General features: G+C 44.4%; 1 protein-coding gene across 1 annotated transcript in view; it reads left to right on the top strand.

Moving 5' to 3' along the window:
* Positions 1-1,547: 1,547 nt before the first annotated feature.
* LOC123483162 (basement membrane-specific heparan sulfate proteoglycan core protein-like) overlaps positions 1,548-15,700 on the top strand; it is a gene marked incomplete at its 5' end in the record, with an annotated part of 55,626 nt that continues 41,473 nt past the window's right edge. The window contains 7 exons of the mRNA XM_045212679.1: positions 1,548-1,740; positions 1,948-2,220; positions 2,408-2,923; positions 3,090-3,332; positions 3,415-3,531; positions 3,698-3,771; positions 9,857-9,911. Of these exons, the coding sequence (XP_045068614.1) occupies positions 1,548-1,740; positions 1,948-2,220; positions 2,408-2,923; positions 3,090-3,332; positions 3,415-3,531; positions 3,698-3,771; positions 9,857-9,911 (1,471 nt within the window). The remainder of the gene's footprint in view (positions 1,741-1,947; positions 2,221-2,407; positions 2,924-3,089; positions 3,333-3,414; positions 3,532-3,697; positions 3,772-9,856; positions 9,912-15,700) is intronic.

Raw genomic sequence — 15,700 nt, 5'->3', positions numbered from 1 at the left:
TCACCTTCTCACTCCCTCACCAGGCTGGTCAGTACAACTGTGTTGGGAGGAGGAGCGGTCGGCCTCAGAATTCATATGGCAGCTCAGCTCTCCCGATCATCATCACTGGTGAGCTCACTGTTTGTCTTCAATCTAGACTTTCTAAATTCAGAGCCACTGAGGGTTAATATAAATGTATACACCGTAGACACACTTAATATAAATATACTGTATACACTGTAAATTCTAACTGAATGGAGTCAACATACCATATGTAAAATAGATTTGAATCACAATATTACTGAAACAGCTGAATTACCAGGCATGTATTAAGATGTTTTGTGCTCTGTTTCCTCAGCGCTGCCCAAAGCTACACTGACTGTGAAGCCAAACCCTGTGTTCCCTGGAGAGACAGTTACTCTGACGTGTTCAGTAGGGTCTGACAGTAGCTGGAGCTATCAGTGGTACAAAGACAGGAATGATAATGTAGTATCCCAGTCTGTCAGACACACTATAACAGGAGACACCCTCAAAATCAGTAGAGCAGGTGTGTCTGACCAGGGTCAGTACTGGTGTCAGGGAGAGATCCAGTCCAGATCCATATCATCAATCATCAGTGATCCTGTCACCATCACCATGAATGGTAAAAAAAATAAAAAAAATAATAACAGTAGGGAGGCTTTATACAGGGGGTACCGGTACGGAGTCAATGTGCAGGGGCACAGTTATATGTAACTGTTCGGCCATTCAACTGCCAATATTTGTCTATGGAGATTATATTGCTGTGTGCTCGATTTTACACACCTGTCAGCAACGGGTTTGGCTGAAATAGCCAAATCTACTCATTTGAAGGGGTGTCCACATACTTTTGTATATATTGTGTAATGTCTAAAATAATAGTTACCGTACTACTTACTGAAGTCAGATCATACTTTGAAAAGATTGGTGCTCTGACTGCATTTGTCTTCATATAACTGTTTCCACAGCTCTGCCCACGGCCTCAGTGAAGATAGTCACTCCTCAGGGTCTCCTCTACCCTGGAGATACAGTCACTCTGCAGTGTGACATATCAGACTACACAGACTGGACGTACCGCTGGTTCAGAGACAACCAAGAACTTCCCATTCAGACCAGAAAAAACACCATCTCTCTCCGTGACCAGGCTGGTCAGTACAAGTGTGTTGGGACAAGGAGAGGTCGGCCCCAGAAGTCACATCTCAGCTCAGCTCTCCCCATCATCATCACTGGTGAGCTCACTGTTGGTCTTCAATCTAGACTGTCTAAATTCAGAGCCACTGAGGGTTAACATAAATGTATACACCGTAGACACACTTAATATAAATATACTGTATACACTGTAAATTCTAACTGAATGGAGTCAACATACCATATGTAAAATAGACTTGAATCACAACGTTACAGAAACAGCTGAATTACCAGGCATGTATTAAGATGTTTTGTGCTCTGTTTCCTCAGCTCTTCCCAAAGCTACACTGACTGTAAAACCCAACCCTGTGTACCCTGGAGAGACAGTTACTCTGACGTGTTCAGTAGGGTCTGACAGTAGCTGGAGCTATCAGTGGTACAAAGACAGGAATTATAATGTAGTATCCCAGTCTGTCAGACACACTGTAACAGGAGACACCCTCACCATCAGTAGAGTTGCTGAGTCTGACCAGGGTCTCTACTGGTGTGAAGGGAACAGAGTGTCTAGACCCACATCTTCACTACCAAGTGATCCTGTCACTCTCACTGTTAAAGGTACATTACTTTGTTATGTTCTCTTTCTTGTCATACAGATAGATAGACACTGTTGTTGTTGAGTCAATCATGTAGACATTTTCTGTGTGTCTGTAGACTATTCTGCCTCACTGAATGTTTAACCTTTACCCATCAAGAGGACATATCATGCAGCAGATCAGATCCATGTTTTCCAGATGCATCACACACATTTCTTGATTCCAACAGATAGTCGTCCGACGGCTACACTGAGTTTAGACCAAGCGAACGTATTCACAGGAGACAGAGTGACACTGACCTGTACAGTAGAGTCTTATGGATGGGAGTTTTACTGGTACAGACACAGACCAGACTCTACACCAGTAACCTCAACCTCTGGATACTCCTACACACTCAGCAGGGTCAGTGTCTCTGATGGAGGACAGTACTGGTGCAGAGCTGGGAGAGGAGACCCAGTCTACTATACCCTGTACAGTGACCCAGTCCAGATAAATATTACTGGTGAGTCTAAAACAGTTTTATGATAAACGGCTGCTATTGTATATGGATATAAAGTAATCTAAGGTGTAATATTTGGTCTGCTCATTGTAACAATTATAGCTAACATGAGTAGACCTTTTGATAAATAAAGACATTTACAATTGTGCAACTGTTTATTCAGTTAGTTGTCTGTGTTGTGTCTGTGCAGAGAGACCTGTAGCTGTTCTGACCCTCCAACCCAACTGGACCCAGATATTTAGAGGAGAGACTGTCACTATGAGATGTGACATACTGGGAGGAGACACTGAATGGCAGTATGAGTGGTATAAGAATGGTTATTCAGTCTACCGGTACTCTAATACAAAGTCTGAGTACAGAATCAGTACTGTCTACATGTCTAGCAGTGGTTCATATACCTGTAAGGGTGTAAAGGGAAGGACGTTCTCCAAGACCAGTGATGCTGTACAACTGACTGTGTCTGGTGAGTCTAAACACTTTACATCAAAGTCTCTCTCACTGAGCTGTGAGGAGAAGGGGAACTCTACTGGATGGAGACTGATGAGCTACAGAGAGAGAGGAGTGAAGTCAGGGTGTGTCTCTAACTGGGGATCAATAACAGGGTCCACATGTACCATCAGCTACACATACACATTGTCCAGTGGAGTGTTCTGGTGTGAGTCTGGATCAGGAGAGTACAGTAATGCTGTCAACATCACAGTTAATAGTACGTCTATTGTACAACACTCACTAACATTTTTACATATATATGATAGGATGTTCAATTCTGTATCTGAATGATTGCATCTCATAAATACAAGCTCATAAGACGTTGCTGTATTGTGAGTGATGACTCCAGATTTACAGTATTATTTCTATATTATGTTACACAGCTGGTGATGTGATCCTGGAGAGCCCTGTCCATCCCGTGACTGAAGGAGACTCTGTGACTCTGAGCTGTAAAAACCGGACAATCAGCTCAAACTTCAAAGGTGATTTCTACAAAAATGGAGTACTCATCAAGAATGAGACCACAGGAGAGATGACTATCCCTACAGTATCCAAGTCAGATGAAGGATTCTATAAGTGTAAATCTGGTCAAGGAGAATCACCAGAGAGCTGGGTGACAGTGAGAGGTCAGAAGAGCATTTTGTGTGTACATGTGAGAAGAGCAGTGTATGTTCAAGTGTCTTGATGGTAAAACACGTGTTTTGCTAGTCCCTCCAGGTTCCATTGTCTCCATCTCTCTGCCCAGGCTGCTGTGTGGTCTACTGGTGATGTCTCCCTTTCTACTGGTGTCCATCGTGCTGACGGTGAAATGCTGCAGGGCTCGAGGTGAGAACTTTCTTTCAGTGTATTGACAATCAGCTCATCCAGCTTGATAATCACCTTCTTTATGTCATGCTCTCTGATGGGTTACATTTTATATTAGTGTAGAGTTGAAAGAGCAGTTGGATCAGTTTAACTCTAATGCTACTTTCCATCCGTTATATTCCTGTAGGTTTGTGTTCAACAGTCAAATCTCCTCAAGACCAGATACGATGTGATGATGTCGTCGAACAGAATGAATCATCCGTGTGAACATTACAGTATGAACTGTTAACTGAACCATTTTTATGATTGAACAAGTTTATACCATTGATATGATCGTATTTACTACGTTTTATATCAGTTAATAGAATTTCACAAATGCTGAATGTAAGTTGACGTTTTCATCTTTTGGTGGCTTGATGTTTTCCTTTGTTATTGTTGATGTAGATTTTTCTTTACATATTACATTACCTGTCTTTATTTCAGTTTGTTAAGTAAACAATAGTGTAGTGCCTGTTTTAGTGGATATTACATTTACATTTTAGTCATTTAGCAGACGCTCTTATCCAGAGCGACTTACAGGAGCAATTAGGGTTAAGTGCCTTGCTCAAGGGCACATTTACGTCATTTAGCAGACGCTCTAGTCCAGAGCGACTCACAAATTGATGCATTCACCCTATAGCCAGTGGGATAACCACTTTACAAAAGGATTACTTTATCCTATCCCAGGTATTCCTTAAAGAGGTGGGGTTTCAAATGTCTCCGGAAGGTGGTGAGTGACTCCGCTGTCCTGGCGTCGTGAGGGAGCTTGTTCCACCATTGGGGTGCCAGAGCAGCGAACAGTTTTGACTGGGCTGAGCGGGAACTATGCTTCCGCAGAGGAAGGGGAGCCAGCAGGCCAGAGGTGGATGAACGCAATGCCCTCGTTTGGGTGTAGGGACTGATCAGAGCCCGAAGGTACAGAGGTGCCGTTCCCCTCGCTGCTCCAAAGGCAAGCACCATGGTCTTGTAACGGATGCGAGCTTCAACTGGAAGCCAGTGGAGTGTGCGGAGGAGGGGGTGACGTGAGAGAACTTGGGAAGGTTGAACACCAGACGGGCTGCGGCATTCTGGATGAGTTGTAGGGGTTTAATGGCACATGCAGGGAGGCCAGCCAACAGCGAGTTGCAGTAATCCAGACGGGAGATGACAAGTGCCTGGATTAGGACCTGTGCCGCTTCCTGTGTAAGGCAGGGTCGTACTCTCCGAATGTTGTAGAGCATGAACCTGCAGGAGCGGGTCACCGCCTTGATGTTAGCGGAGAACGACAGGGTGTTGTCCAGGGTCACGCCAAGGCTCTTCGCACTCTGGGAGGAGGACACAACGGAGTTGTCAACCGTGATGGCGAGATCATGGAACGGGCAGTCCTTCCCCGGGAGGAAGAGCAGCTCCGTCTTGCCAGGGTTCAGCTTGAGGTGGTGATCCGTCATCCATACTGATATGTCTGCCAGACATGCAGAGATGCGATTCGCCACCTGGTTATCAGAAGGGGGAAAGGAGAAGATTAGTTGTGTATCGTCAGCGTAGCAATGATAGGAGAGGCCGTGTGAGGATATGACAGAGCCAAGTGACTTGGTGTATAGGGAGAAAAGGAGAGGGCCTAGAACTGAGCCCTGGGGACACCAGTGGTGAGAGCACGTGGTGCGGAGACAGCTTCTCGCCACGCCACTTGGTAGGAGCGACCGGTCAGGTAGGACGCAATCCAGGAGTGAGCCGCGCCGGAGATGCCCAGCTCGGAGAGGGTGGAGAGGAGGATCTGATGGTTCACAGTATCAAAGGCAGCAGACAGGTCTAGAAGGACAAGAGCAGAGGAGAGAGAGTTAGCTTTAGCAGTGCGGAGAGCCTCCGTGACACAGAGAAGAGCAGTCTCAGTTGAATGACCAGTCCTGAAACCTGATTGGTTTGGATCAAGAAGGTCATTCTGAGAGAGATAGAAATAGAGTTGGCTAAAGACGGCACGCTCAATAGTTTTGGAAAGAAAAGAAAGAAGGGATACTGGTCTGTAGTTGTTGACATCAGTGGGGTCGAGTGTTGGTTTTTTGAGAAGGGGAGCAACTCTCGCTCTCTTGAAGACGGAAGGGACATGGCCAGCGGTCAAGGATGAGTTGATCAGCGAGGTGAGGTAGGGGAGAAGGTCACCGGAGATGGTCTGGAGAAGAGAGGAGGGGATGGGGTCAAGCGGGCAGGTTGTTGGGCGGCCTGCAGTCACAAGTCGCAGGATTTTATCTGGAGAGAGAGGGGAGAAAGAAGTCAAAGCATAGGGTAGGGCAGTGTGAGCAGGACCAGCAGTGTCATTAGACTTAACAAACGAGGATCGGATGTCGTCAACCTTCTTTTCAAAGTGGTTGACGAAGTCATCCACAGAGAGAGAGGAGGGGGGATTCAGGAGGGAGGAAAATGTGGCAAAGAGCTTCCTAGGGTTAGAGGCAGATGCTTGGAATTTAGAGTGGTAGAAGGTGGCCTTAGCAGCAGAAACAGATGAAGAAAATGTAGAGAGGAGGGAGTGAAAAGATGCCAGGTCGGCAGGGAGTTTAGTTTTCTTCCATTTCCGCTCCGCTGCCCGGAGCTCTGTTCTGTGAGCTCGCAATGAGTCATCAAGCCACGGAGCTGGAGGGGAGGACCGAGCCGGCCGGGAGGATAGGTGACACAGAGAGTCAAAGGATGCAGAAAGGGAGGAGAGGAGGGTTGAGGAGGCAGAATCAGGAGATTGGAGGGAGAAGGATTGAGCAGAGGGAAGAGATGATAGGATGGAAGAGGAGAGAGTAGTGGGAGAGAGAGAGCGAAGGTTGCGGCGGCGCATTACCATCTGTGTAGGGGCAGAGTGAGTAGTGTGGGAGGAGAGCGAGAGAGAAAAGGAAACAAAGTAGTGGTCGGAGACATGGACGGGAGTTGCAGTGAGATTAGTAGAGGAGCAGCATCTAGTGAAGATGAGGTCAAGCGTATTGCCTGCCTTGTGAGTAGGGGGACGGTGAGAGGGTGAGGTCAAAAGAGGAGAGGAGTGGAAAGAAGGAGGCAGAGAGAAATGAGTCAAATGTGGACATAGGGAGGTTGAAATCCCCCAAAACTGTGAGGGGTGAGCCATCCTCAGGAAAGGAACTTATCAAGGCGTCAAGCTCATTGATGAACTCTCCAAGGGAACCTGGAGGGCGATAGATGACAAGGATATTAAGCTTAAATGGGCTAGTGACTGTGACAGCATGGAATTCAAATGAGGAGATAGACAGATGGGTTAGGGGAAAAATTGAGAATGTCCACTTGGGAGAGATGAGGATTCCTGTACCACCACCCCCTCTGACCAGATGCTCTCGGGGTATGCGAGAACACATGGTCAGACGAGGAGAGAGCAGTAGGAGTAGCAGTGTTTTCAGTGGTAATCCATGTTTCCGTCAGCGCCAGGAAGTCGAGGGACTGGAGGTGGGCATAGGCTGGGATGAAGTCAGCTTTGTTGGCAGCAGAACGGCAGTTCCAGAGGCTGCCTGAGACCTGGAACTCCAGGTGTGGGGTGCGTGCAGGGACCACCAGGTTAGAGAGGCAGCAGCCACGCGGTGTGGTGCGTTTGTGTAGCCTGTGCAGAGAGGAGAGAACAGGGATAGGCAGAGGCATAGTTGACAGGCTGTAGCAAATGGCTACAAAAATGCAGAGGAGATCGGAATGAAATGAGCTAAGCATCTGGGAGAGGAGAGAGCAGGGCCTCCCTCACCAAAAACTTCTACCTCAGAAACTAAAATTGTTTCACTGAACCACCCGAACAAAAACTCTCCCAACTTCCACCTTTAGAAATCAGAATTGTTGTGAACCACAGCGGTTCAATGTTTAAAGGAATAGACTCAACCCACTTTATTCAGCTAGCTAACTATGACACCATAGCTAACTAGCATGCTAGCATCCAATAACAATAACACACAGTTTAGCACCAACACTTGGTCACAACAAACCACCAATAGTGTGTTAACTAGCTAACTAGCATGCTAGCATCCAGTAACACACAGTTTAGCACCAACACTTGGTCACAACAAACCACTAATAGTGTGTTAACACACTAAACAGATCATTCGTGTCTGTGTCAAGTTCCTTTCATGACGCAGCAATGATTAAACGTTGGCTAGCTAGGACAAGTATATTGTATTTAGCTACTACAGTACAGTTAGCTGGTCGTGTTGGGTAGCTAGCAATGGCCACTGTGTTGACTTTGTTTGAAGAACGGCTAGCTAGCTATAGAGTATGTGAATCTTTTGTGTTTATACTTGGTTGGTCGGCCTACTATAACAGTTAAGATGGAACACGTAGCTATAGTTTGTTATTAAAAATGTATATTTACATAATGCAGCTTTAATGCTTATTTTTATATTAAAGGTAGACTCAGAAAAATGACGTTGCCACGAGTAGCACCGCAGATATTGAGATGAGTGAGATGCAATACTTCACTCTCACACAGTCACACACAGTATCTGTGCATATGTACGGGTTCACTTCACTCTGTTCACAGTGTGGTAGCCACAAGACCAAAACAGCGGAGAAGTTGAGCCTCATGCTTCAACACTCTTAGATGTTGTGGAAATTGAACCACTGTGCAGTTTACTTTCTACATCTACGTCATATAGCTGAGTCTACGTTTAAACTCCTTACTTTTTACTTATATAAATTTTTTCTATACTGTTTAGATTTGAAAGCATATATACATTTTCAACATGTAAGTCTTTTGAAAAATTATTTCAATAGTTGTTATAGGAGCCAGATGAGTGTTCCACTATGAAACTTAAAATGGAGAAGGTGGGTTGTATTTTGTACTAGTTCTCATATATCAAATAAAAAGTGATTATTCACCACATAATTTTATTGCTTCGAAATATAACTTGATTTAAGGACATATTCATTTTACTCTCTGTATTTCTGAGTTGAAACAATGCACATCTTGAACGTTTCTATACATTTCTTATTATGTAAAGCAACACTTTCTAACAAAATCTCTATGCACCATAGTGCTGTCAGTCTATTGTAAATCACATTCAGATTAGACTTCTACTGATATGAACCCATACAGGAGTGTTCCATGTCTGTACTATTATGATGAGATAGAGAGAGGAAGGAATAAGAGGGCAGACCCAGTAGACTGAGGGCTTATGCTGTTGCTATGTGACCAATGACCATATTAGTTTCTATATTGTGATCCACTAGAATGTGGAGTAGTTACAGGCCTGTCCCTGAAGGGGGCGAAAAGAAACCCCAGATGTTTACCAGACTATACCCACAAAAGGTAAAGTCTGACTGCTTTTCCCCTCTAACCTTTCTCTCTCTATTTATGTTTGATCCCTCACATGTTACACGTGTGTCACAAACTCTACCATGTACAAAAATACACTTTCATATATTTAGAGGTAAATTGTTGAAAGAAATGGAAAAATTCTTAAATGTTCATTCACCCAGTTACAGCTTTGAATCTCCTCCCATCTCTGGTCTGTGGTAATGCATGTGAATGCCTCTGACGTACACACACACACACACACACACACGCTCACGCACACACGCAAAATACATGACCAATTACCCTGCCACATCACATGAACAACACAATAACAAAGATATCTATGTAGACAGTATCTAACTAAACGTATCCCTCAGAACCATCTGATTAATGAACAAGTCAACCACCAAACCCTGAGAAGAGTCAGCTAGCTGACTGTGGTTTTGACACATGCTACTACTAAGCAGTAGTGTGTGTGAAGAGAAGGGGTGAGGAGGGGGAAGGAGATGGGGGTGAAGATCTATCTATCTATCTATCTATCTATCTATCTATCTATCTATCTATCTATCTATCTATCTATCTATCTATATATCTATCTATCTATCTATCTATCTATCTATCTATCTATCTATCTATCTATCTATCTATCTATCTATCTATCTATCTATCTATCTATCTATCTATCTATCTATCTATCTATCTATCTATCTATCTATCTATCTATCTATCTATCTATCTATCTATCTATATGTGCATTTTAATTGCAAAAATGAAACAACCATCTGCACATTCTGATATCTAACTACAAGCTCTGATCTCATCTCAGATCTCTATTCTTATTTCATCCTCCTTTTATCCAATAAAGAGGAAGGAACCAGTGTGAGGCCATGTAGCTAATCATAAGAGGTTGGTCAGAAAATAAACACGCCAGCAACGGTTACTCTCACAGTCTTTGTACATTTCTGTAGAATGTTTCTCTCTCTATTTCTCTGTGAGACGGTAAAGAGGCGTGAACTAATCGGTCTGTCATCTTATAGGAAGTAGAGGGATTTGTCAGAAGAACTGTAGTTCAGAGATCGTTGGCAGGACAGAATGGAACACACCTTGCTCTGTGTGCTACTCTGAGTCAGTGTGTTTGTGTATCAACACTAATTACCTGATTTACTAAGGCTTTGATGGAAAAAAGGAATTAGACAATCATGTAAATTAAGACAGTTTCATGTTTTCGCATTATTTTGTGATTTATACCTTATTGATTAAAAAGTGTAAATGCTTAGTAAATGGCACCAGATGTAGGATCTTAATATGATCACTATTTTGTTGCTGACAATATTCCAGCCCTGCAGGAAATGCAGATGACCTACATTTGAAGTCGGAAGTTTACATTACATCATTTAGCAGACGCTCTTATCCAGAGCGACTTACATTATTTATTTTTTCATAGCCCCTGTAGGAATCAAACCCACAACCCTGGCGTTGCAAACACCATGCTCTCTATCAACTGAGCTACATCCCTGCTGGCCATTCCCTCCCCTACCCTGGACGACGCTGGGCCAATTGCGCGCCGCCCCATGGGTCTCCCGGTCACGGCCGGCTACAACAGAGCCTGGATTCGAACCAGGATCTCTAGTGGCACAGCCTGCACTGCCTTAGACCACTGCGACTTAGACCACTGCGCCACTCGGGAGACCCTATCTATACACTTTGGTTGGAGTCATTAAAACTTGTTTTTCAACCAATCCACACATTTCTTGTTAACAAACTATAGTTTTGGCAAGTCGGTTAGGACATCTACTTTGTGCATGACACAAGTAATTTTTCCAACAATTGTTTACAGACAGATTATTTCACTTATAATTCACTGTATCACAATTCCAGTTGGTCAGAAGTTTACATACACAAAGTTGACTGTGCCTTTAAACAGCTTGGAAAATTCCAGAAAATGATGTCATGGCTTTAGAAGCTTCTGATAGGCTAATTGACATAATTTGAGTCAATTGGAGGTGTACCTGTGGATGTATTTCAAGGCCTACCTTCAAACTCAGTGCCTCTTTGCTTGACATTAAAATAAATCAGCCAAGAGCTCAGAAAAAAATGTCTAGACCTCCACAAGTCTGGTTCATACTTGGGAGCAATTTCCAAATGCCTGAAGGTACCACGTTCATCTGTACAAACAATAGTACGCAAGTATAAACAACATGGGACCACGCAGCCGTCATACCGCTTAGGAAGGAGACGTGTTCTGTCTCCTAGAGATGAACGTACTTTGGTGCGAAATGTGCAAATCAATCCCAGAACAACAGCAAAGGACCTTGTGAAGATGCTGGAGGAAACCGGTACAAAAGTATCTATATCCACAATAAAACGTGTCCTATATCGACATAACCTGAAAGGCCGCTGTAGTATCTGAAAGTCTATGATTTTGCTGACGTTTGCAAATGGTGTGATAGATGAACTTTACTCTGCTTTGCTGAAACATCTGGAAAGCATTACTACATAGGCTTCTTGGAATAGAGGACATTTGGAGATATGTGGAGGCCAGGGATTGGTCTATCAAAAACCATCCATCTTATGTTACATAGGATATAAATACCATGTTTTGAACAAAGTACGGAAGGACAACATATTAGAGATTGGGTCAGTTGTTCTCCGGACTTCTGCAGGAGTCTGTAAATTGATACTGTAATCTTTGATGTAATAAACCATTATAATCAAGGACAGTGTCAGCGGAATTCTTGTCGTCACAGCATGATCAGCATCGTTGTCTCGACACTACAGAATGGCGACGAGGATTTGGGACGTGTTGCGTCTTTTCTCAGCGTTCCATTCATGGGCTACGAAGTGACTCCCGCTCAAGAGGCATGCAGATACGGTGAGCTTTCTCACAACTTTGGGCGCTGGTCGGTTCGTGTGCTGTGTGTGTGCGTTGAGGAGATGTACCGTCAAAGGACACTTTGCTCTTATTTGCTGTGTGATGAGAATCCGTTCTAAATTTCTAAATTTGTTTGCGTTGGGAACAACGCAAACAGGGGGGAGTGTCCATAGGAATTGTTAACACTGGGCACACGGATATTTGGCTTGAATAAAATTAAAAGGAGTGTCCAGGAATAGCATGAAGGAATAAGGCCAGGAAATAAGGAAAAAGTATACATTTAGGACGTCGCTGATTTAAGGAAGCCCTCAAACGAGGCGATCATTAAGATCGGCCATAAATCCTAGGAGAGTCACTAGGTTGACTTTCGGGTCAGTTCTGGGAACTGTGAGTTTGTGGAAGATACATTCAATTGCACGTTACCTCTCGACATATAGTTGACGAGGTATATGTTCGAAGTAACCTCTCATTGAATATCTGCAACTCGAGGTAGCAGAAATGTAGGAAGGAACAATGAGAAAGAAGGAGCGACGGTAGCATGCTTAGTGTATTGTATGAACGGATGCATTCCTCTTGAATTGTGTGTGTGTGAGAGGAAGACAGCCTATGCGTGTGTGTGTGTAAAAGGGGAGGTCTCTGCTGTGTGTCGACTAAAGCTATGACAACAGGGATTTTAGTTTTTTTTGTAAGGAAATATGTTAGTTAAGGTTGAAACCTTATGAGTCTCCATTAGAGAGAACGTTAATACTTGTTAACTATATATGAGCCACCGGGAGGACCTTTGATTCTATAGAAGAGAACGTTTAATAATTGTTAACTATATATGAACCACCGGGAGGACCTTTGATTCTATAGAAGAGAACGTTTAATAATTGTTAAAAAACTATGAGCCCCTGGGAGGACAATTAGTTGTAATGGATAAGAAAATAACTATAAATCTGCAGATTAGAATAAGTGAAGATAAGAAACTTCGAAGTAGGATTTGTGTTCTATGTTCTGTGTTGGTTTGTGAGTTTTGTTAAATGTTACTGTTTGTCTGTGTTGGAAATAACGGAGGGACAGCTGGTCTGTCTGCTTTCTGTTGTTTAGCTTGGAGAGAGCTGCTTGGGAGAGCTCCTTTCACTCTGAAATCGCATTGGTGAATGAGCTGCGCATGCGTGGGATTTTATGAGTTTAGAGTTACGTAGAGCAAATATGCCATTCCCCTGCCTATACTGAGCTGCTGTGACATGCAGACAGAGAAGAAAGGGGGAGACTTACACACAAATAAAGTATTCTGTTTGTTAAATTGGCTGTTGCTTAACTATGAAACTATTTGATTGAGATCTATTGAATTTATAAATGAGAGATATGTTGAGGGATTAATTTTTATTTTATTTTTATTAAAAAAAATAATAATAATGTTATGGCACTATTTATAATATTCCTGAGTTAAGCTGTTTGCTTATTTCTTAGCGCGAATGTGAACATAGGTATGCATAAAATACTAAATTGTTGTCTGTTTCCTTTGTTCTTCTGTCATGTGAGAGACGAGAAGGAGGAGATAGAGAGAGAGAGAGAGGAGGTGCTGACCAGTGTGTCACGCGACAGTGTGTGCTGCCCCGGATCCAGTTCAATCAAGGCCAGAACTGCTCTGTTCACAAAACTTACTTTCCCATACAGGATATTGTGTGTGCCTAGCATATTTCATGCTGTGACAATTTAACAGGGACTTGGCAACAGACTGATCAATTGATGTAATTAAGAATTGCACATTGGAGTTTTTTGTGCATGGGTTGGTTTGATTAGAGTTGTGTTGGAAATCCAGCACTGATATTATTCTGTAAAATTAATTAAATAAAAAGTAATTAATTAATTTAAAAAATAAATTTAAAAAAAGGAGGGAAACATAAGCTACATAGTCTAAAGAATTTTTTGGTTTACGAATTAATTGGTTTATAATAATAATAATAATAAAATAATTCACAATAAAGGAATATAAAAGAGTTGTTACAATGGGAAAAAGGACAAGCAGAACAACAAAAAGTCCCCCACCTTACGAGGAAGAAGTAGGGTTTGGGGACGTCTGTCCTCAGCTTCCAGTGATCATTCAGGAGGGTGATTATTGCATCGGAGATGAAGATGAACGAATGGTGGAGAGAGGACGGGCAGAAACGACCATAGAGATGAATCCAAACTCCAAGAGTAAGAAGAAAATGAGATGTCTGGAAACTAAGGGTGGAGTGAGGTTCAGGAGGATGGAACTTGAAGATGATGATGATGATGATGATCAGAGTGATTCAGAAGAGATCATGGGTGGATATGACCCTGTGATCAGACAGAGGTTGGCCAGAGCGGAAAGAAGGGGTGATGGAAGTTGGAAGAAGAAGAATACAAGAGTACAAGAATACAAGAGATTCGATCTCTGATGAAAGTGAAGACAACAAGAAAATCAGAGAGCCTATGTGTCAAGAGTTCATTGTCACGGTTTCGGCCGAGGCGGCCCCTCCTCCTTGTTCGGGCAGGTTTCGGCGGTCGTCGTCTCCGGAGTACTAGCTGCCACCGCTCTATGTTTCTTGTTTGATTTGTTTTGTCTGTTTGTCACACCTGTTTTGTGTTATGTCTTAATTAGCACCCTATTTAGTTTCCTTGTTGTTAGTTAGGTGTTGTGTGTAATTGTTCCATGTCGTGTTGCTGCGCTACTTGTATTTTGGTGCGCTATTGTTGTGCTTTCCTCCTTGTTTGTTGTTTAGGAGTAGATTACGCACTTAATTACTGCGCCCGTTTGTATACGCCTGTGCGCGCTTTTCTCGCCTCCGGGCTGGTTGTGGATATTCATTGTTGAATTCTACTATAGCATTTTTGTTGGACTTTACTTCTGCCTCCTGCGCCTGATTCCACACCACACCTACCATAGCAACCCTTGACAGAATTACACACCTTTATGGAATCAGCAGGAGCACCCACCGACATCATGGAGGAGCGTCTTCGCGGTCAAGAGGATCGTATCAACCAGATCGGACACGCCTTGGACCGCGTAATGAACACCTTCCATCGATGGGAAACCAGCGGGGTACCCACACCCCCACCTATCGCACCATCACCATCGGACAGCCCGCCCGTCCAACTACCGGAACCCAGTGGGATTCGGCTCGCCTCCCGAGGGCGTACGACGGCACCGCTGCCGGGTGTCAGGGGTTCCTATTACAAGTGGAACTCTACCTTGCCACCATACACCCGGCGCCCTCGGGATACGAGAGCGTTTCCGCCCTCATCTCCTGTCTCACCGGCAAGGCGTTGGAGTGGGCCAACGCCGAATGGAGGGGAATAGACGCCGCCACAGTCACCTATGCGGAGTTCTCCCGCCGCTTCCGTGCTGTCTTTGACCATCCACCAGAGGGGAAGGCGGCGGGGGAGCGTCTATTCCACCTCCGACAGGGGATGAGGAGCGCTCAAGAGTCTGCGCTGGAGTTCCGGACTCTAGCGGCCGATGCAGGGTGGAATGAGAGGGCCCTCATAGACCACTTTAGATGTAGCCTTCGGGAGGACGTCCGCAGAGAGTTAGCGTGCAGGGATACTACACTAACATTTGACCAGCTGGTGGACATGGTCATTCGGCTGGACACCCTGCTCGCGACCCACGGACGTCCCAGGTGGGGGCATCCCATTCCACCCTCCAGCGCCTCCGAGCAGAGCCCGATGGAGCTTGGAGGTGCTGGCGCTAGAGGGAGGAGAGGAAGGAACCCGAGGGGGGCAGTCTCCTGCACCAACTGTGGCCGCGGAGGGCACACCGCGGCTAGGTGCTGGGGAGGGTTCCCTGGTGAGGGAGATGGCAGGTCACACATTGGGGAGTCCTCCCAGGTGAGTAGGCGCCCTACTTACCCAGAGCTTTCTGTCGTACACATTACATTACCTGTTTGTTTCCCACAGGTTGCACCTCGTTCCCAGCATATGGCGCTAGTCGATTCAGGCGCAGCTGGGAATTTTGTAGATCGTAATTTCTGTGTTAAGTTAGGGATTCCCCTTCTTTCAGTCGATAAACCCTTCCCTGTACATGCCTT

The sequence above is a fragment of the Coregonus clupeaformis genome, unplaced genomic scaffold (assembly GCF_020615455.1).
Source record: "Coregonus clupeaformis isolate EN_2021a unplaced genomic scaffold, ASM2061545v1 scaf0039, whole genome shotgun sequence".
In the NCBI taxonomy this organism is placed as follows: domain Eukaryota; kingdom Metazoa; phylum Chordata; class Actinopteri; order Salmoniformes; family Salmonidae; genus Coregonus; species Coregonus clupeaformis.
This window is presented reverse-complemented; position numbering and strand designations above follow the sequence as displayed.